At 42.5% G+C, this 19,968-nt stretch overlaps 1 protein-coding gene across 1 annotated transcript in view; it reads left to right on the top strand.

The window, feature by feature from the left end:
* LOC100135991 (calcium channel, voltage-dependent, L type, alpha 1D subunit, a) overlaps nt 1-19,968 on the top strand; it is a gene marked incomplete at its 5' end in the record, with an annotated part of 126,826 nt that overhangs the window by 78,456 nt on the left and 28,402 nt on the right. The window contains 20 exon segments of the mRNA NM_001124328.1: nt 1,809-2,034; nt 2,184-2,391; nt 2,920-3,040; nt 3,405-3,508; nt 3,685-3,718; nt 3,887-4,013; nt 4,103-4,232; nt 4,981-5,040; nt 7,567-7,673; nt 7,924-8,011; nt 8,259-8,366; nt 9,378-9,430; nt 9,674-9,820; nt 10,237-10,438; nt 12,034-12,192; nt 13,073-13,183; nt 13,486-13,515; nt 14,147-14,230; nt 15,671-15,682; nt 17,108-17,128. Coding sequence (NP_001117800.1) covers nt 1,809-2,034; nt 2,184-2,391; nt 2,920-3,040; nt 3,405-3,508; nt 3,685-3,718; nt 3,887-4,013; nt 4,103-4,232; nt 4,981-5,040; nt 7,567-7,673; nt 7,924-8,011; nt 8,259-8,366; nt 9,378-9,430; nt 9,674-9,820; nt 10,237-10,438; nt 12,034-12,192; nt 13,073-13,183; nt 13,486-13,515; nt 14,147-14,230; nt 15,671-15,682; nt 17,108-17,128 — 2,132 coding nt within the window.

Raw genomic sequence — 19,968 nt, 5'->3', positions numbered from 1 at the left:
ATCCCAGAAACCCTAGACCCAATCCAATTTGCATACCGCTCTAACAGATCCACATATGATGCAATTCCCTTTCCCACCTGGACATAAGGAACACCTACGTGAGAATGCTATTCATTGACTACAGCTCAGCGTTCAACACCATAGTGCCCTCAGAGCTCATCACTAAGCTAAGGACGCTGGGACTTAACACCTCCCTCTGCAACTGGATCCTGGACTTCCTGACGGGCCCGCCCCCAGGTGGTAAGTTTAGGTAACAACACATCCGCCACACTGATCCTCAACACAGGGGCCCCTCAGGGGTGCAACCTCAATCCCCTCCTGTACTCCCTGTTTACTCATGATTGCACGGCCAGGCACAACAGCAACACCATCATTAAGTTTGCCGATGATACAACAGTGGTAGGCCTGATCACCGACAACGACGAGAGGTCAGAGACTTGGCCGCCTGGTGCCAGGACAACAACCTCTCCCTCAAGGTGATCAAAACAAAGGAGATGATTGTGGACTACAGGAAAAAGAGGACAGAGCACGCCCCCATTCTCATCGACGGGGCTGCAGTGGAGCAAGTTGAGAGATTCAAGTTCCATGGTGTCCACATCACCAACAAACTAACATGGTCCAAGCACACCAATACAGTCGTGAAGAGGGCACGACAAAACCTATTCCCCCTCAGGAGACTGAAAAGATTTGGCATGGGTCCTCAGATCCTCAAAATGTTCTACAGCTGCACCATCGAGAGCATCCTGACTGGTTGCATCACTCCCTGGTATGGCAACTTTTCGGCCTCTGACAGCAAGGCACTACAGAGTGTAGTGTGTACGGCCCAGTACCTCACTGGGGCTAAGCTTCCTGCCATCCAGGACCTCTATAACAGGCAGTGTCAGAGGAAGGCCCTAAAAATTGTCAAAGACTCCAGCCACCATAGTCATAGACTGTTCTGTCTGCTACTGAACAGCAAGCGGTACTGGAGCGCCAAATCTAGGTCCAAGAGGCTTCTAAATAGCTTCTACCCCCAAACCATAAGACTCCTGAACATCTAATCAAAATTGCTACCCAGACTATTTGCCCCTCCCTTACACCGCTCCTCTCTGTTGTTATCATTTATGTGTAGTCACTTTAATAACTGTACCTACATGTACATATTACCTCAATAACCTCAACTAACGGTGCCCACGCACGTTCACTTTGTACCAGTACCCCCCTGTATATAGTCTCGCAATTGCTATTTTACTGCTGCTCTTTAATTACTTGTTACTTTTATTTCTTATTCATATTTTTATTTTTATTTTATTTAAACAGCGTTGTTGGTTAGGGGCTCATAAGTAAGCATTTCACTGTAAGTTCTACACCTGTATTTGGCGCGTGTGACTAATGCAGTTTGATTTGATTATTATTACTACAAGTACTACTACTACTACTAATAATAATAATAGTACTACTATTACTCCTACTACTAATAATAATAATAATAATAATAATAATTGTGCTACTATTACTGCTACTATTACTACTACTACTAATAATAATAATGATAATAATAATAATATACTATTACTGATACTGCTACTACTACTGCTACAACAGTCAATAGGTCCACCACTACTGCAGTCACTACTTCTACTAAAACATTAGCCTTAATTTGTCAACACTAGCAATTTCAACTTCAACATTTCTTTGAATACAATAAAAATATTTTTTGCCAGCTGAAGCAATTCACAATTTATCTTCATGGAAAATGACCTTTCTACTTTATTCTGTGTTATTGTGTTATATTGACTGACACCACCCTCTGTCCTTTGTGATTCCAGACGTGGCAAACAAGGTTCTACTGGGATGTTTTACGTGTGAGATGATGACCAAGATGTACAGTCTGGGCCTGCAGGCCTACTTCGTGTCCCTGTTCAACCGCTTTGACTGCTTTGTAGTGTGTGGAGGCATCACAGAGACCATCCTGGTGGAGCTGGCCATCATGTCTCCTCTGGGCATCTCTGTGTTCCGCTGTGTCCGCCTTCTCAGGATCTTCAAGGTCACACGGTGAGACCACCGCCATGTGGAGTAGGGTGAAGTCGCCCCTAGACACTGTTCTCTGTGTGTGTGTGTGTGTGTGTGTATATGTGTGTGTCCATGCATACTGTATGCATGAGAGTGTGTGTGTGATTTGGCCATCTCTCTCTGTTCTCCAGTCACTGGCAGTCTCTCAGTAACTTGGTGGCATCGCTGCTCAACTCCATGAAGTCCATCGCCTCCCTGCTGCTCCTGCTCTTCCTCTTCATCATCATCTTCTCCCTGCTGGGCATGCAGGTGTTCGGAGGCAAGTTCAACTTCGACGAGACACAGACCAAGAGGAGCACCTTCGATAACTTCCCCCAGGCACTGCTCACTGTGTTTCAGGTGGGTGAACAGTCAGTGTGTGTGTTATCTCTCTCTCTCTCTCTCTCTCTCTCACTCTCACTCTCACTCTCACACACACACATACACACACACACACACACACACACACACACACACTTATATCTAGAACCTCATGGTCTGTTGGTATTTAGTGAATGTTGTATATAAAGAGAGCCTCCTGGTGATGACATAGGGGCTAGCCCAGGGATGTAGTGGTAAAATACAGATGGGTCAACACTGATCGCCGCTGGCGGGGAATAAAGTCATGCTCCCTATATTTTAAATGCATTTTTCCACAATAGGTGGGTTTGTGTTTGTTTATGCCTCAGACAAGTCCTCTGTTTTTGCTGTTGTGTGTTACATAACTAGAGTAAAATGTCCCATGGTCTACAGTATATACATACTGTAAAGTACAGTATGTTATGTTGTACTACCAGCGTATGCTCTATGTGTATCCATAAAATGACATATGAATTATAGGACCTCTATGTGTGTAGCATCCAATATATTTGGGTGTGTTGTTGCCAGATCCTGACGGGTGAAGACTGGAACGCTGTGATGTATGACGGCATCATGGCGTACGGTGGCCCTTCCTCATCAGGGATGATCGTCTCCTTCTACTTCATCATCCTCTTCATCTGCGGAAACTGTATCCTTTCTTTACCCCACTCATCCTATCAACAGCCCAGATCACAATCTGCGCTTACCTAGGTTCCAGAGGAGGCTGGTGGGAGGACATATAGGAGCTGATTGTAATGGCTGTTATGGTATGAATGGGATGGTATCAAACATATACAACATGCCCAACAGCTTCCTCTGATCCAGACACTCCAGGGCTGGGAGATTTGTATTAGCCCAAACACAATAACCATCTTATCCTTGGCCGTTTCCTCCCATCCAGCGTTGAACATTTCTGAATTCGACACAAGCACTGTATGCTTTTCTCTCTGTTCCTATTCTGAATGTTCTGTATCAGTGTCTTCCTTTTGTCCTTGACTGAACACTTTGCTCAGACATCCTGCTGAACGTCTTTTTGGCTATCGCTGTGGACAACCTGGGAGACGCGGAGTCTCTCAATGCTCCACGAGACAAAAAGGAAGAGAAAAAGGAAGACTTGGTAAAACTCCATCCCAGACATATTGTGGTTCAGGTTTATTCAGCGGCATTGTATACTTGTGAAACATACATAATATGTGATGCTATAAAATAGTTTAAAATACACTTTAAAACTAAATTATTACACTTATTATACACAATTAGAACTCTTAATCACGTTTGCTTCTTTGGATACAGGTGCCAGTGGAGGAAGAAGAGGATAATGCTGCAGGTACATGGAGAGAACAGGCCTGTGTGTGTGTGTGTGTGTGTGTGTGTGTGTGTGTGTGTGTGTGTGTGTGTGTGTGTGTGTGTCTGTGTCTGTGTGTGTGTGTGTGTGTGTGTGTGTGTGTGTGTGTGTGTGTGATCCGACTCACTGTGTGTGTGCCTGTATTTGCAGCAGAGGAGGAGGAGGAGCCGGAGGTTCCAGCAGGGCCACGCCCACCCATCTCTGAACTGGTCAAGAAGGAGAAGATCACCCCCATCCCTGATGGCAGCGCCTTCTTTATCTTCAGCAAGACCAACCCGTAGGACACACACACACACACGCACACAACAAGTGGCTGTTCTTGAGTCTGTTCTCAGAGCTCTGTCTATTGTCTGTTGTTTTCCTCAGGATCCGGGTGGGATGTCATAAACTCATCAATCACCACATCTTCACCAACCTCATCCTGGTCTTCATCATGCTCAGCTCTGTCTCCCTCGCTGCAGAGGACCCCATACGCAACTTCTCTGCACGCAACATCGTAAGTACAGGAACCTTCTGTCTAGGTTAGAGGAACACACCGTATACAGCAATTGATTTTCAACAGATAGGCTTCGTAGTAGTACATAGTATGTACAGTAAAGACAGATTCTGTAAGGTTAATTATTGGTTAATTATTTACCTTGATTTAGTGATTTAGTTTGTTGCGATTGATGTACACTAACAGAGTACTGCGGTAAAGATAACTCTTTCCTGAACTTTTTCCCATGATGCTCTGAGGCAGCAGGTTCATTGACTTGAGTTGCTTTATTTCAACTCATCATACTAACTTAACCTCAAGCTGCGGGAATTTAAAGATGATGTCATTGTGGTAGTGTGATAATGGCATCATGCAGGTGCCCTCAATGAAACTATATGATGAATAGATAGTGTATTATAAAATATATTGTATTCTACTGTACATGGATTTGATACATTTATATGACTACTGTTGATGTTCTGTTTATGCATATTAAGTTCTTTCCTATGCCCTTTCCTGCACACATGGAATATCCCACTCTTAACTAGTTGTTCTAATGTCTTTGATGAATATACATGCTGCATAACCTGTATAATCGTTGTTAAACATATACGTTGCTTTTTGCAGATACTTGGTTACTTTGACTATGCTTTCACGGCTATCTTTACTGTTGAGATCCTATTGAAGGTAAATGGCCTGTGTCCGCCTCTTTGTGCTGTCTACTAACTGCCCCCCACAGTAACACTCCCAACGTCTGGTTGCCTTCCAGGTCCTAGGCTATGCAGATTATGTCTTCACTAGTATGTTTACATTTGAGATCATGTTGAAGGTAACCCCCGTTAATGACGACAGAGAGCCTTGTTGCATTCTCTCCTTGTGTGTCACCTGCTGCCACCACAGTACTACCTGCCTTGTTTTGTTTTCAGTTTCTATTCTTTGTCTTTTGACTCCATGGCACCTCTTTTAACTTTTAGATTGTCATCATCAGCTAACTCCCAACTACTACTACACACACACTGACTAACAAAAGAGTTGTTCAATTTCCTCTAATCAACAAACTAATAATCCAGGAAGGAATCAGACACAAACTAGCCCAGATTGGTGTCATCATGATTGTCACGTTTGAGTTGAAAAGGTTTTGGAATTTCGACCAACGACACAATTTTGTGTAACTTTCAAAAAATTATGCAACTCTTTGTGCAAGGAAACAGCTATCAATGCACTATTTAAGACATGTAGCTTTGACTGAAGTTGAACCAGAAGTCATTGGTGGAGTTTTGGAGGGTTTAAAAACAAACATCTAAGGCCATCTCCAGTCAAAGCCAACTCCATCTCATACTGACTGACTGCTATTCAGATACTAAAGCCATAAAAGAGGGGGCAAACCAACCATGTTCATGTGGAGCATGGACTTTCCCCTGACTGACTGAGTGCATAGAAATGTAGTGTTTCCTCCAGAACCGTTAAGAGGGTAGACCTAACCTGCACAGTCCTGTCCAGGGTCGTATTCATTAGGGCAAACCATAGCAAAACGTTTCTTATTGGACCAGTTCAGGTAGTCCTCCCTTTTTCGGTCCGTTTTTTTCCGTTTGGTGCCTAGTGAACACGTCCTGGCTCAGCTTGGTTCTGCTGCGTTAGCAGCACCCTGCGTTCTCTGTTACCAATCTCAGTTAGCGCTTTACTCCCTCCCTCACTGTATGTTCTACTGGTCTCTACATTTACATGCACTCAGGACGATGAACTTTACTTTTATGATTTGAACAAGACTTCCTTCTGCTGGGTTGTTTACTTCTCTGCCTGCTGAAGTCTGACATGTTTTAGTGGGAGCTGCTTTATTATCCCTTTATATTAGAGCTATTAAAGAACATGAAGGAATGTGCTTTAAGGGAAACGGCCATACATGAATGTGTCAGTAAGGGGATTTGGTTTTCCAATCGCTGGAGCGTTCGATCCTATAGTTCATCTCAGTAGTAGACATAATATCTGTTCTCGCAGAGTGGCAATAAACTGCATGTTTTACTGCTGCGAGTGACACTGTTATTAGCGGATTGGGAAATGAATGACTTGCTACTACATTCATGTACCAGTGTGCCGTGGGGTGTCGATGGTAGCTGCTAGCCTTCTGTGTTACTGCTCTGCCTGAGTCTGAGCCTTAGTCTGAGCCTGAGTCTGAGCCTGAGTCTGAGCCTGAGTCTGAGCCTGATTCTGAGCCTGATTCTGAGCCTGATTCTGAGCCTGAGTCTGAGCCTGAGTCTGAGCCTGAGCCTGAGTCTGAGTCTGAGCCTGAGTCTGAGCCTGATTCTGAGCCTGATTCTGAGCCTGAGTCTGAGTCTGAGCCTGAGTCTGAGTCTGAGTCTGAGCTCGCCACCCTGTAATAGAGTGATCTACAAGAGTGTGGAATTATGTGGGTGTACGTGGGTGTGAGGGAGAGTGAGTGCTGTATTATTGCTGTTTCTACTCCTTTGTCTATTTCGATGTGTCTGTCTTGTGGTGTACAACTGTGATATTGTGTACTTCTCACTGGGGACACCATGTCAATTCAACATGGAGAACTGGGTAATATTTGGTTGAGATGATGAACAGTGAGATTACAACCTATATTTACCCACTCAAAAACACAGCCAAAAATGTGTTGAATTTCCAATGTGTTTTCGCTATGCTTTCAACCATCTAAAAGCACAACCAAATTTCAAGATTTCCACAGACCTGCGACGACCTGTTATCTTTGACATGCACACTTTAAATTATTACATAAGAAGAACTTTATAGTTGCAGTAACCACAAAATGTGGCCATGGATGTGTTACCCATTTTAAGGTTGTATGTTACATTAGTTTGTAAGGTAGCCTTTTCCTGTATTACACAAGTAATATTGAATTGTGTTTGGTTGACAACGTAACCAAATATCAACATTTAAAGGAGATGTATCTGCTTGGATTGTTCCATTTGAGCCACTGGCTTAAATCCCATTCTTTAACTTATACTTTTGGTTGAGTTGGAGACGTGAATCCAACATATCATTTGTTAGCATGTCGACAAGTTAATAGGCTATTTATTTTATTTCATAAGTGATATTCAATTGTGTTTGTTAGTCAACAGTGCCAAATAACAACATTTGAAGGAGATGTATCTTCTTGGATAGTTCCACTTAGTCTGGCTTGTTTGATTACTTTCTTCAAATCCAAGATATTTTCCACGTAGATTCCACATCACAATATGTTGATAAATTACATTGAAACAACGTTGAATCAAATAGTTTGTGCCCAGTGGGTTGTGTGTATGTCTCTGTGTTTGTGTTAATGTGTGTATTTCTTAGTGTCTGATACCCCTCTAACTAACTGTGCCCTTCCCATCAGATGACCACATACGGTGCGTTCCTCCATAAAGGAGCGTTCTGTAGGAACACCTTCAACCTGCTGGATCTGCTGGTGGTGGGGGTCTCCCTAGTCTCCTTCTGCATCCAGTCAGTACCTGCTGCTACCCTCCGCCCACACTATTTCCTTTCTTTCCCTCTCTCTCTCTCTCTCACTCTGCTATCTGTCTCTTGATCATATTCCTCACCCATTGTCCCTCTCTCTCTGTTTCTTCTCTCTTGCACACTGTCCTAACACATCATTTTTAATTGATATGGTCCAGTTAGATATGGCAGTGAATGGTTGTATTTAGAGAGTGCAAGTTTGTTTCTGACAGTGAGTTCCTGTGATGACATTTAGGTCATCTGCCATCTCAGTGGTGAAGATTCTGAGGGTCCTGCGTGTGCTTCGGCCCCTGAGGGCTATCAACAGAGCCAAAGGTCTCAAGGTAGACTGTTAACCTCCTACTATTTCTCTTTATGTATCAATTTACTTGCCACAGTATTGGTAGAACAATTACAGTAAACGTGATAGTTTGTTACAAAAACCTGTGCTGTGCGACAGGTAAAAAAGGTAATAGTTCCCGTAACTGTATCGTTACTATAGCTCCTTGTCTTCTTCTTATTAACCTTTCATCAATGTAATGCCATCTTACCGTTCAATGACTGCTAACATTTGAACTTTGACCCTTGCAGCATGTAGTCCAGTGTGTGTTTGTGGCCATCAGGACCATCGGTAACATCATGATCGTCACCACGCTGTTGCAGTTCATGTTTGCCTGCATAGGAGTACAGCTCTTTAAGGTCAGCACCGTAACACTGGTTCTAAGATCAGTACTATAACACTACTGTATCAGCGCTGTAACACTGGTTCTAAGATCAGTACTATAACACTACGTAACAGCACTGTCAGCGCTGTAACACTGGTTCTAAGATCAGTACTATAACACTACTGTATCAGCGCTGTAACACTGGTTCTAAGATCAGTACTATAACACTACTGTAACAGCACTGTCAGCGCTGTAACACTGGTTCTAAGATCAGTACTATAACACTACTGTATCAGCGCTGTAACACTGGTTCTAAGATCAGTACTATAACACTACTGTCAGCACTGTAACACTGGTTCTAAGATCAGTACTATAACACTACTGTATCAGCACTGTCAGCACTGTAACACTGGTTCTAAGATCAGTACTATAACACTACTGTATCAGCGCTGTAACACTGGTTCTAAGATCAGTACTATAACACTACTGTATCAGCACTGTCAGCGCTGTAACACTGGTTCTAAGATCAGTACTATAACACTACTGTATCAGCACTGTCAGCGCTGTAACACTGGTTCTAAGATCAGTACTATAACACTACTGTATCAGCGCTGTAACACTGGTTCTAAGATCAGTACTATAACACTACTGTATCAGCACTGTCAGCGCTGTAACACTGGTTCTAAGATCAGTACTATAACACTACTGTATCAGCGCTGTAACACTGGTTCTAAGATCAGTACTATAACACTACTGTCAGCACTGTCAGCGCTGTAACACTGGTTCTAAGATCAGTACTATAACACTACTGTATCAGCGCTGTAATACTGGTTCTAAGATCAGTACTATAACACTACTGTCAGCACTGTAACACCAAATTGGAAGAAAACTGACTGAAACAGGGAGGACCACTGAAACCCATCCAATATGAAATGCTTGTTTTTGTTTTCCGTTGCTAAACATTTTGCTATGGTGTGTCCTAATGAATTAGACCCTTGTGTGTTGACACTCCCAGACAATGAAGATGTGTGTGTTTGATTCACAGGGGAAGTTTTACCGATGTACAGACGAAGCCAAGTCCAGCCCAGACGAATGCAAGTCAGTTGCTTTTGATACATTTGTCCATCTAGAGCTACATAGTAAACTGACACCCGTCATATTGTACCAGAAATACTTCCATTTACTCTACAGTATGTGTTCTTTAGTATCTTTGATTTGAGCATGTTGCCCATAGACATACATATTCACAACTTCCACAATATTCATATTGTTTATATATTGTACATCATAGGCCTAAACCTAAATCCTGACCTCTAACTCCTGTGACCTCTAACCTCCCAGGGGCACCTACATCCATTTTAAGGACGGGGACGTGAACCAGCCGGCCATCCAAAAGAGAGTGTGGCACAACAGCGAGTTCAACTTTGACAACGTGCTGATGGCCATGATGGCTCTTTTCACCGTGTCTACCTTCGAGGGCTGGCCTTCGTAAGACACACTCTCATATTATATACTCAAATACAATATTAAACACTTTCATATTTTTGTGTATAAAAAATAACAATTAAAAAAAATGTCTCTCTCTCTCTCTCTCCTATCTTTCTCTCTGCTCTCTGTCTCTCCTGTCTCTCTCTTCTCTCCCTCTCTCTCTCTCTCTCTCTCTCTCTCTCTCTCCTATTTCTCTCTCTCCTCTCTGCCTCTCCTATCTCTCTCTCTATCTTTCTCCTCTCTGTCTCTCCTGTCTCTCTCTTCTCTCCCTCTCTCTCTCTCTCTCTCTCCTATTTCTCTCTCTCCTCTCTCTGCCTCTCCTATCTCTCTCTCTATCTTTCTCCTCTCTGTCTCTCCTATCTCTCTCTCTCCTCTCCCTCTCTCTCTTGCTCTCTCTCTCTCTCTCTCTCTCTCAGGTTGCTCTACAAGGCCATAGACTCTAACAGAGAGAACCTGGGTCCCATCTACAACTACCGCATCGAGATCTCCATCTTCTTCATCATCTACATCATCATCATCGCTTTCTTCATGATGAACATCTTTGTCGGCTTCGTCATCGTCACCTTCCAGGAGCAAGGAGAGAAAGAATACAAGAACTGTGAGCTTGATAAGAACCAGGTCAGTTCATGTGCGTGTGTGTGTTTAGAAGAACAAAACGTGTGTGTGTGTGTGTGTGTGTGTGTGTGTGTGTGTGTGTGCGCGCATCTGTACGTGTGTGTTCATGTGATGTTTATTAGTTTTTATGAGTTTTGTGGAACTACATGTGGAACTACATGTCTAGTCTGCTCATCATTCCCCACACTAAGGTTCTCAGTGTGTTGCTATGCAGTTTGTGTGTATACCAGGGTTTCCATTAGGAAAATGTGCCTACAGACATTTGACCAGCAGCATTTAAATGTACCCAACATTTGATAAATGTACCGGACACATATGCGTTGGGTGCGTAACCTGATTATGACTGCTCAGAGTGACAGATATCACATTCAGATTATAGTCTTTCATATTAACAGAGGATGCAATGATATCCGGTCCTTCTTACCGAATTCTGATGCTCACTTTGAACCTGTTAGAATAACTCTTCTAACAGCCGACAAGACGAGTAACAAACAGCAAAATCACTAGCCTATGTCAATCTACTATCCCTCATAGTAGAAAAGTTGACCTATTTTATTGATCAGCTTGGAGAGAAAGAAATAGTCTATTCCAAACAGAATCTGGGACAACTGTGAGATGATAGATCCCAAATGCATACAACCAGTAGGCCTAGGATACAAAAAAAAAATGTTTAAAAGCAATGAGTCTGATGTAACAGATCAGAACGTTTAGCTTAAAACTTTGATAAACTATTATTTCTTCACATTATGAGAGCAGCAATGTGCACAAGGCAGTAGGCTAGGCGCGAATGTTTGTTCCATAATGCAGTTCATGGGAAAACACTGTTGTCAAAACGCACCTGCGAGCGGTTTCATGTGACAGAGATAAAAATATCTATTTGAAATTTAGAAAGAGGGGAGATGAAATATGCAACAACTAGCATGGGTTGTTAATATGACTAGGGTTGTGCCTTTGTGTACTGGACAATGAAAGAAAGATTATATAAAATAATTGCCTCCACGGATATGGTCTGATTTTGGCTAGGCTACTTTGAAGAAAGGTAAGACATGCCTCATAATATGTACTGTTGTATGAAGCCTGCCTTCCATTACCAATGCATTTGCTGTTTGAGATGCTGTAGCAGCAGCTCTCACACTGTCTGACAGATTTTCCGCTCATCTATATCTGTATGCTGTACGCATGTGATAAATAAGATACATAACAAATATACTGTACACACGAGCCAGTTTAATTCCACTAAATTATACAGTGCATTCGGAAAGTGTTGCTTCACTTTGTCCACATTTTGTTACGTTACAGCCTTGTTCTAAAATTGATTAAATTATTATTAATCTACATATAATAACCCATAATGACAAAGTGAAAAGTGAAAACAGAACTACCTTATTTACATTAGTATTCAGACACTTTACTCAGTACTTTGTTGAAGCACCTTTGTTAGCGATTACAGCCTCGAGTCTTCTTGGTTATTTTATTTAGCGGCTTATCAAAATGTTTATTGGCCAAAAGCCCGTTATTACCAGCTAACGGAAATCCTGGTGTATACTATACTGTGTGTACAGGTATGCAATGAATAACTGTGTGGGTTCTCTCTACAGCGGCAGTGTGTGGAGTATGCCCTGAAGGCCCGTCCGTTGAGGAGGTACATCCCTAAGAATCCCTACCAGTATAAGTTCTGGTACGTGGTCAACTCCACAGGGTTTGAGTACATCATGTTCGTCCTCATCATGCTCAACACACTCTGCCTGGCTGTGCAGGTAAGAAGAAGCTCAACCCAACCCATTCAGAGGCCGTAGTCTTGTCGTAACATTTGTTATTATACTCCGGTTATTAGAAATAAAAAAACATGATTGTTCTCCTTCCCTCCCTCTCTATTGTTCTATCTCGCTCTCCATCTCTCTCTCTGTCTCGATCTCTCCATCTATCTCCCTCTCCATCTCTCTCTCTATCTCGCTCTCCATCTCTCTCTCCGTCTCCATCTCTCCATCTATCTCTATCTCGCTCTCCATCTCTCTCCGTCTCCATCTCTCCATCTATCTCCATCTCTCTCTCTCTCTCTATCTCGCTCTCCATCTCTCTCTCCGTCTCCATCTCTCCGTCTATCTCCATCTCTCTCTCTATCTCTATCTCGCTCTCCATCTCTCTCTCCGTCTCCATCTCTCCATCTATCTCCATCTCTCTCTCTATCTCTATCTCGCTCTCCAATTCAATTCAATTCAATTCAATTCATCTCTCTCTCCGTCTCCATCTCTCCATCTATCTCCATCTCTCTCTCTATCTCTATCTCGCTCTCCATCTCTCTCTCCGTCTCCATCTATCTCTATCTCCATCTCTATCTCGCTCCATCTCTCTCTCCGTCTCCATCTATCTCCCTCTCCATCTCTCTCTCTATCTCGCTCTCCATCTCTCTCTCCGTCTCCATCTCTCCATCTATCTCTATCTCGCTCTCCATCTCTATCTCCCTCTCCATCTCTCTCTCTATCTCGCTCTCCATCTCTCTCTCCGTCTCCATCTCTCCATCTATCTCTATCTCCCTCTCCATCTCTCTCTATCTCCCTCTCCATCTATCTCTATCTCCCTCTCCATCTCTCTCTCTATCTCCCTCTCCATCTCTCCATCTATCTCCCTCTCCTGTAGCACTATGGCCAGTCTGAAACATTTAACTATGTGATGGACATCCTCAACATGGTCTTCACTGCTGTTTTCACTGCAGAGATGGTGCTCAAACTCATCGCCTTCAAACCTCGGGTAAGGACACACACACAAACACACACCCGCAGACACACGCACACACAAATGCATGCATGTGTGCACACAGATGGACACACAGACGGACACACACACACATACATAGTTGTGCATCTCCCGTCTCACATAAATCCCCATTTGTCTATTTTGTGGGTGTATTGTCTGTGGATGTTATGTTTGTAGGTGTCTTTGGTCATTGTGTGTACAGTACCTTCATTTGTTTGTTGTTGACTTGTTTACACCCTGCCCTACCCCTTCCTGCTCCCCCCTACCCCCTACTGTACCTGGTGGCCTACACACAGCTTTGTGTTGAGAAGAAGGACAGGGACCCAGTAAGAGACTGAGTGGTGTGGTGCAGTGCCTAGAGACAGGACTCTCTCTCTCTCTCTCTTTCTCTTTCTTTCTCTCTCTCTCTCTCTCTTTCTCTCTCTCTCTCTCTCTCTCATTCTCTGTATCTCTCTCTCTCTTGCTGTCTCTCTCACTGTCTCTCTCTCTCTCTGTCTCTCTCTGTCTCTCTCCAACTCTCTCTCTCTCTGTCTCTCTCTCTCTCTCTCTCTCTGTCTCTCTCTGTCTCTCTCTCTCCAACTCTCTCTCTCTCTCTCTCTCTCTCTCTCTCTCTGTCTCTCTCTCTCCAACTCTCTCTCTCTTTCTCTCTCTCTCTCTCTCTCTCTCTCTCTCTCTCTCTCTCTCTCTGTGTCTCTGTATCTCTCTCTGTCTCTTTGTGACTCTCACCCACTAGTGCATATCTGGGAACACTAACCAGTGACCTAGCTAACTTTCTAATACCTTAACATTTACAGTTCAGTAATTCTATCAACATGTTTTATTGCATACGGTCATTTACAATAAAGTTGTACAGTGGAATAAATGCATTAAACATGCAGATAACATTTGAAAGTAACTGAAATGACCCAGTATTACCCTCACCACCTAACCACTGCCTACTCCCCTGACCTCACTCAGGGGTATTTTGGGGACGCCTGGAATGTGTTCGACGCCCTGGTGGTGATGGGCAGCATAGTAGACATTGTGCTTAGTGAGATTGATGTAAGTAAGCCCCACCCAACCCTCCTTGGCCCCGCCCCTGATCTGTCCCGTCTGATCTGTCCCTGGTCATCTGTCCTCCCTCTATGTATCTATGTTCTGGGGTGTGTTCAAGAGGGTGTACCGTTACAGAACGTTTAGATAGAAAACTATTGTGTAGAACAGATATGACTGTCAGATAGAATAGGCAATTGGCATTAGCTTTATTTGTTACATTTCTATCTGCGACATGCTGGATGTTTTACCTCACTGAATGCACCCGCTGGTCTTTGGTTATATGGCCTGCTGTTTCTGCTGACTTCAGCTCCTCTGCTACCAAAGGGCCTACTCAGTCTCTCTGTTATTGATTACTCAGGTCTTAATGGCTACTTTTCTATTTGTCTTTTTTCTCTCCTTCTCTGGCCCTACCTGCTGCCTCCCTACACAATCCTATTCACACTTATTCTCTTCTCATTTTTTCTCTCTCTCTCTCTCTCTCTCTCTCTCTCTCTCTCATTCACAATAACATTATTGCCTCTGTCCTCTTCTCTGTTTTCTCTCTCTTTCTTTTTCATCCCCCTCTCTTCCCCTTGTGTGCTGTGGCTTCCGTTAACAGCACTATTTCACTGACGCGTGGAACACATTTGATGCCTTAATTGTAGTTGGTAGCGTCGTTGATATTGCTATCACTGAAGTGAATGTAAGTACTGCCTTTTCTGCCTCTCTCGTGGAACTGAAGCCTTACTATAACGCCAGAATTGACAGTAGCACCACCATTATTCCCAAGTGTGTTCTGAGATTGAGGAAGGTGCTTGTGCTTACATTCAGTGAACATTAGACTGAGAGAGTAAATCCAAGCATCTTCCTCATATCACTCTCCCTTCCCCCTCATGAATTCTATTATTTTACATTAGGCCCACAGTGCCCCCATGTTAGCTAGTTGGTACTACAATTCTGCTGCTCCTAATTTACAGTAATGCCCACAGTAAAATGAACACTCAAATCACTATAGATGATTAGGAAATTTACTGTATATGTGTCTACAAATAATCATCTGTAGACTAGATCCTATTGGCTTTTGTCATTGTTTGATAACATATGTTTAGGTCATATATCCATTGGCTATGTCTGTAAGGCTTCAGTTGGCTTGTGATTCTTGTCTTGTACTGTCCTGTCTGAAAAATGTACTGTCACTATTGAAATGAACCCCTTTACCTAGCTCAGTGTTTTTGTGCTACTCAGGTCTTATACAATGGGGTACTGTATTATATGGTATGATATGATGAAATGTTTTATTGTTTGAACAGCTGTTACGATGCCTCTGTATACATGGACGTTTCCCGATAGAGGTGTCCCACGCTTTGTAACCATGGGGATCTATAGTTGGGTTACAGCCGTGTGATGTTGCTATGTATCCGCTTGGTTTTCTAACCCTTATACCTCTTGTTCGTTCTGTTTCCATAGAAACTTGTAGAGGCAAGTATGGCAATGATCCATCTCCCTGTTTTGCGTGTTAATCTGTTTCATAACAACTTTATCTTCGGGACCCAATTTATAGTGGAAATGGATTAAGAAACTCAATACAATTAGTCATCTAGTGTTTTATCGTCTTGGTCAAAGAATTGTTCTGAATTAATGTCATTAAAAAAGCTATAGGAAATCTAGAGAGTCATCTGTTAATCAGATAACCCAAGTTAAGTCTTGGCCTGGTATAGTTATTGTGTCAAGACAGGGTAAAATGCTGGATGACTGCTACTTCCAGCTACTGTAACAGTCTACTGCTGTAACATTGGTCTCTGCATGGCCTTGATGGACAGTGCTCTATTAAAATGACTGCTACTAACATAACTTTACTAACGTAGCACTCTTTTAGGTCACATACAGCACTGTGCAATGCTCATACATAATGTCAATAATGTGTTTAATCAATACATATCCCAGACTGTACCCTCTGACAATGAACACACACATACACACACACACACACACACACACACACACACACACACACACACACACACACACGTACATTGTTTTTCATATTGAGTAGATTCAGTAAAGGTGCTCATTTATAGGTGAAGTGTAGCAGAGCCTTACTGCTCAACTCTCTCCCCCTCTTCCCTCTCTCTCTCTCTCTATGTCTCTGAGTGCTCTACTTTCTGAGCTGCAGTGCTGTTTCTCTGGAGTCACCATATGTCAGTGTGTCAGTGTCTGTTCCTAGTTTATGTGGATATGAATGTGTTAGTGTCTGTTCCTAGTTTATGTGGATATGAATGTGTCAGTGTCTGTTCCTAGTTTATGTGGATATGAATGTGTTAGTGTCTGTTCCTAGTTTATGTGGATATTAATGTGTTAGTGTCTGTTCCTAGTTTATGTGGATATTAATGTGTTAGTGTCTGTTCCTAGTTTATGTGGATATGAATGTGTCAGTGTCTGTTCCTAGTTTATGTGGATATGAATGTGTTAGTGTCTGTTCCTAGTTTATGTGGATATGAATGTGTTAGTGTCTGTTCCTAGTTTATGTGGATATGAATGTGTTAGTGCATGAGTGTCTGTGTGAGAGCTGGTGTGTTTTTCCTGTGTTTAACATGCATATGTTGGATACTTATGCATGTTGGTGTGTGTGCGCGCGTGCTTCTGTGTGTTTATGTGTTAAAGTCAGGCCTTCTATATATGTGTTGTTTGATGGTTTGGTGTTGATTTCACAAGGCCTTTGACAGAGGACCTTGCGAGGCCCATTTCATCTTTCATTGACTGTTGGTTTGCATGCTGCTGTTCTGTCCCACTGTCTGTCAATCACTGGGCTATGTACCTCTTCTCCTGATGCATGCTGGGAAAGTGTCAGGTGTTCCCATCCCCCTAACATCCTCCCCATGTCCTGCCCCTCCCATCAACCCACAGATGGCACGTGGCCCTGCACCGGTCAGTCCCGTCCACTTGCTCACTAACCATTTGTGACCCTTTGTGAAGTTTGACCCTCCTCTCTCGCCATACCTCCTCTTATCTGTTTCTCCTCCAGACAGAATGGCCCTGGAGCTCAGAGCAAAGCTAGGGCACAGTGCTACACATAGAAATAGAATGTACCGACAGAGGTGATTTAATATGGGATTAAGAAACATACTTTTACATTATATTTATTTCCACAGCTTTGTGTAGGGTCTGCTTCTGCTTAGCAACACAATTAAAGCAGCACGGTCAATATCAATTTCAATCAGGGTCAAAGTTGAATCACAAACACAGGCAATGTAGATAGATGCACATGGAACTAAAAGTAGCAGGCTAAACTCATGTTAATTTACAATCAGTGTATGAGCCTCATGTAAGAACCAGTGTACTTACAGCCCATCAGCAGGTGTGATGGAAGTTATCATGACTGTCATCTCTATCACACTGATGGTGCTTCAATCAATGCAGTAGCTGACTGTGAGGTTCTTTGTTGATCTTGTGTTTATGTCTCTGTGAGTGATTGTCTCTGTCTTCTGTTCTGTCTTCCTATGTAGTGAGCTCTTAAAGCTCACAATGGAGCTCATGTGTAGAGAAGGTCCAGGTGTGTAGCCTTCAGTCAGGTGCATGGCCATTTCTTTTTTCTCTCTCTCTCTTGCTCTCTCTCTGAACTATTTCAGTCACTTGATATTTCTCACCGCTGTCTTCCTTCCTCTATTCTGTTTCTCTCTCTGTTTTTCGTTCCATCTCTCCCTTTCTTTCGTTCCCTCAATCCCTTTCTCTACCCCAAACATTCTATCTTTGTCTCTCTCTCGCTTTCTTTCTCTCTCGCTTTCTTTCTCTCTCTCTCTCTATCTCTCTCTCTCTCTCTCTCTCTCCCTCTCTCTTCCTCTCCTCCCTCCCCTCACTCTGTCTCTTTAACCCCTCTCTCCCTGCACTGGACGATGAGACCCTAGCGGTGACTCTGATGCAGGTCACTGACTGACTCTCGACATGCATGGGGTTGCTGCGTGCGATGCTAACAGATACCACTAACGGCTCCTAATGCCGCCTCCTCCTCATCATCAAAACTTGACTTGCGTGTATATGTGCGGTGCTTGTCTGCAACAACATGGCGATGCTGAATGCATGCTCTATCAAACGCTGTTGGTTGACCAGGATTAGCTAAAGAACCTCCTCAAGCTTTATTATTCCATGTGTTATGATTTCTTGCTCATTCCGCACCACATAACGTTCCTGTTGTTCAGCGTGAACCACTGCGCTGTAGGAGATGAATGAACTGAAGGCATGTCTGTCTGGAGTTACTCTACTCATACTTTCCACTGTTGACGACATCACTCAGTGTTCTTCCTGTACTGTTACTCTGAAATCATACATCTGAAATCATACAATGGTTCATAGTTTCTCTCACAGTTTCTTTCACAGTTTCTTTCACAGTTTTCACAGCTGTGTTTTGATGAAAAATATACTGTTTTCCCATATAGGTGCATTTTTAAAGGCCCAGTGCAGTCAAAAACCTTGTATTATATATATTTACACACTATAAGGTTGGAATAATACTGTGAAATTGTGAAAATTATGTTAATGCCATTTTAGTGTCAGAGGTGTTTGCAAAGTACCTGAAATTAAAACCTGTTTTGGTGGGATGGGGTTTTGGCCTTCCATGGTGACATCACCATGCTGTAAATTAGTTAATAGACCACTCCCAGACAGTCCTAGCAAAATTCTCGCTTGAGAAATTGCCCTTTGCTAAGAAGCTGTTGTTGTTTCTTTTTGACCATTTTAATGAAGTTACTTAATTGTTACCCAGAAATGATTTGATATTGAGATAAACAACAGCTGCATTGGACCTTTAAGAGTTGTGACTGATACAATATGATATGTTAAAACACCTTTGTATGTAATATTTTACTAAATGTGTGTTTGTGTGGATTTGTGTGTGGGAGAAAGCGAGAGTGTCAGTTAGCAAAAGACAGTGTTTGATTTACAGTTTTAGCCTGCATGTCCAGCCCCTTAAGTGAAATGTTGAAGTAGAAAAACTGAATGTAAGTAATCTGAAAGTCATCTTTGGACAATACGTTATATGAGTAGGAGGGGAGAAGAGGTTGTAGTATTATAACCGGTTGACAGGTATAAATGGGTTATATATGGGTTGTGCGACTATCACTAAAATAACACTGTTATAGTCATGTTGACATTATGTTTGGAACATCATGTCCATAAGCATCATAATAACAGTCTGTGTCAGTCAAATAATGTTTCAGAAACATTGTTATAGCATTATCCATATGTAGAGCCACAAGCTTTTTCATCTTGCTGTTTAAACCATTTAAAACCATTACGATAATGTATGTCAGTCATTACCATTACACAGGGGGAGTGATAAAGTTGTGTTTCAGTCTTAAATGTTAACTTTAAGTGTTATATTGTCTTAATGCTATGTCAGTCTTAAATGCAACGTAAGCACCACATAGAAGTTCTTAACCGTCACAGTATGTTGTCTGACAGTCTTAAACATTTACAGTGTTAAGATTCTGTTCTGCGTGTCATCACCGTTATGTTACATAGGGGTTGTGATTTAGGTGTGAGTCGGTCGGTCTTTCAATGTTACAAAAACAGTGTATAAACGTCAAATGTCGAGACAATGTTGTGTGTCAGTCTTAAACCTAACGTAAGTTTAATTTAAGCGTAGTGACAGTATATGTAGTTATGTGTGTCTTTAATGGTGCATACGTCTTAAACATGGTGATAATATTGTGTTAAAGTATAAGGGAGACCTGAGGGTTGTGATAACGTTGTGTGAGTCATTAACACAGGTC

Source organism: Oncorhynchus mykiss, chromosome 7 (assembly GCF_057628025.1).
Source record: "Oncorhynchus mykiss isolate SJ-2025 chromosome 7, ASM5762802v1, whole genome shotgun sequence".
Classification (NCBI taxonomy): domain Eukaryota; kingdom Metazoa; phylum Chordata; class Actinopteri; order Salmoniformes; family Salmonidae; genus Oncorhynchus; species Oncorhynchus mykiss.
This window is presented reverse-complemented; position numbering and strand designations above follow the sequence as displayed.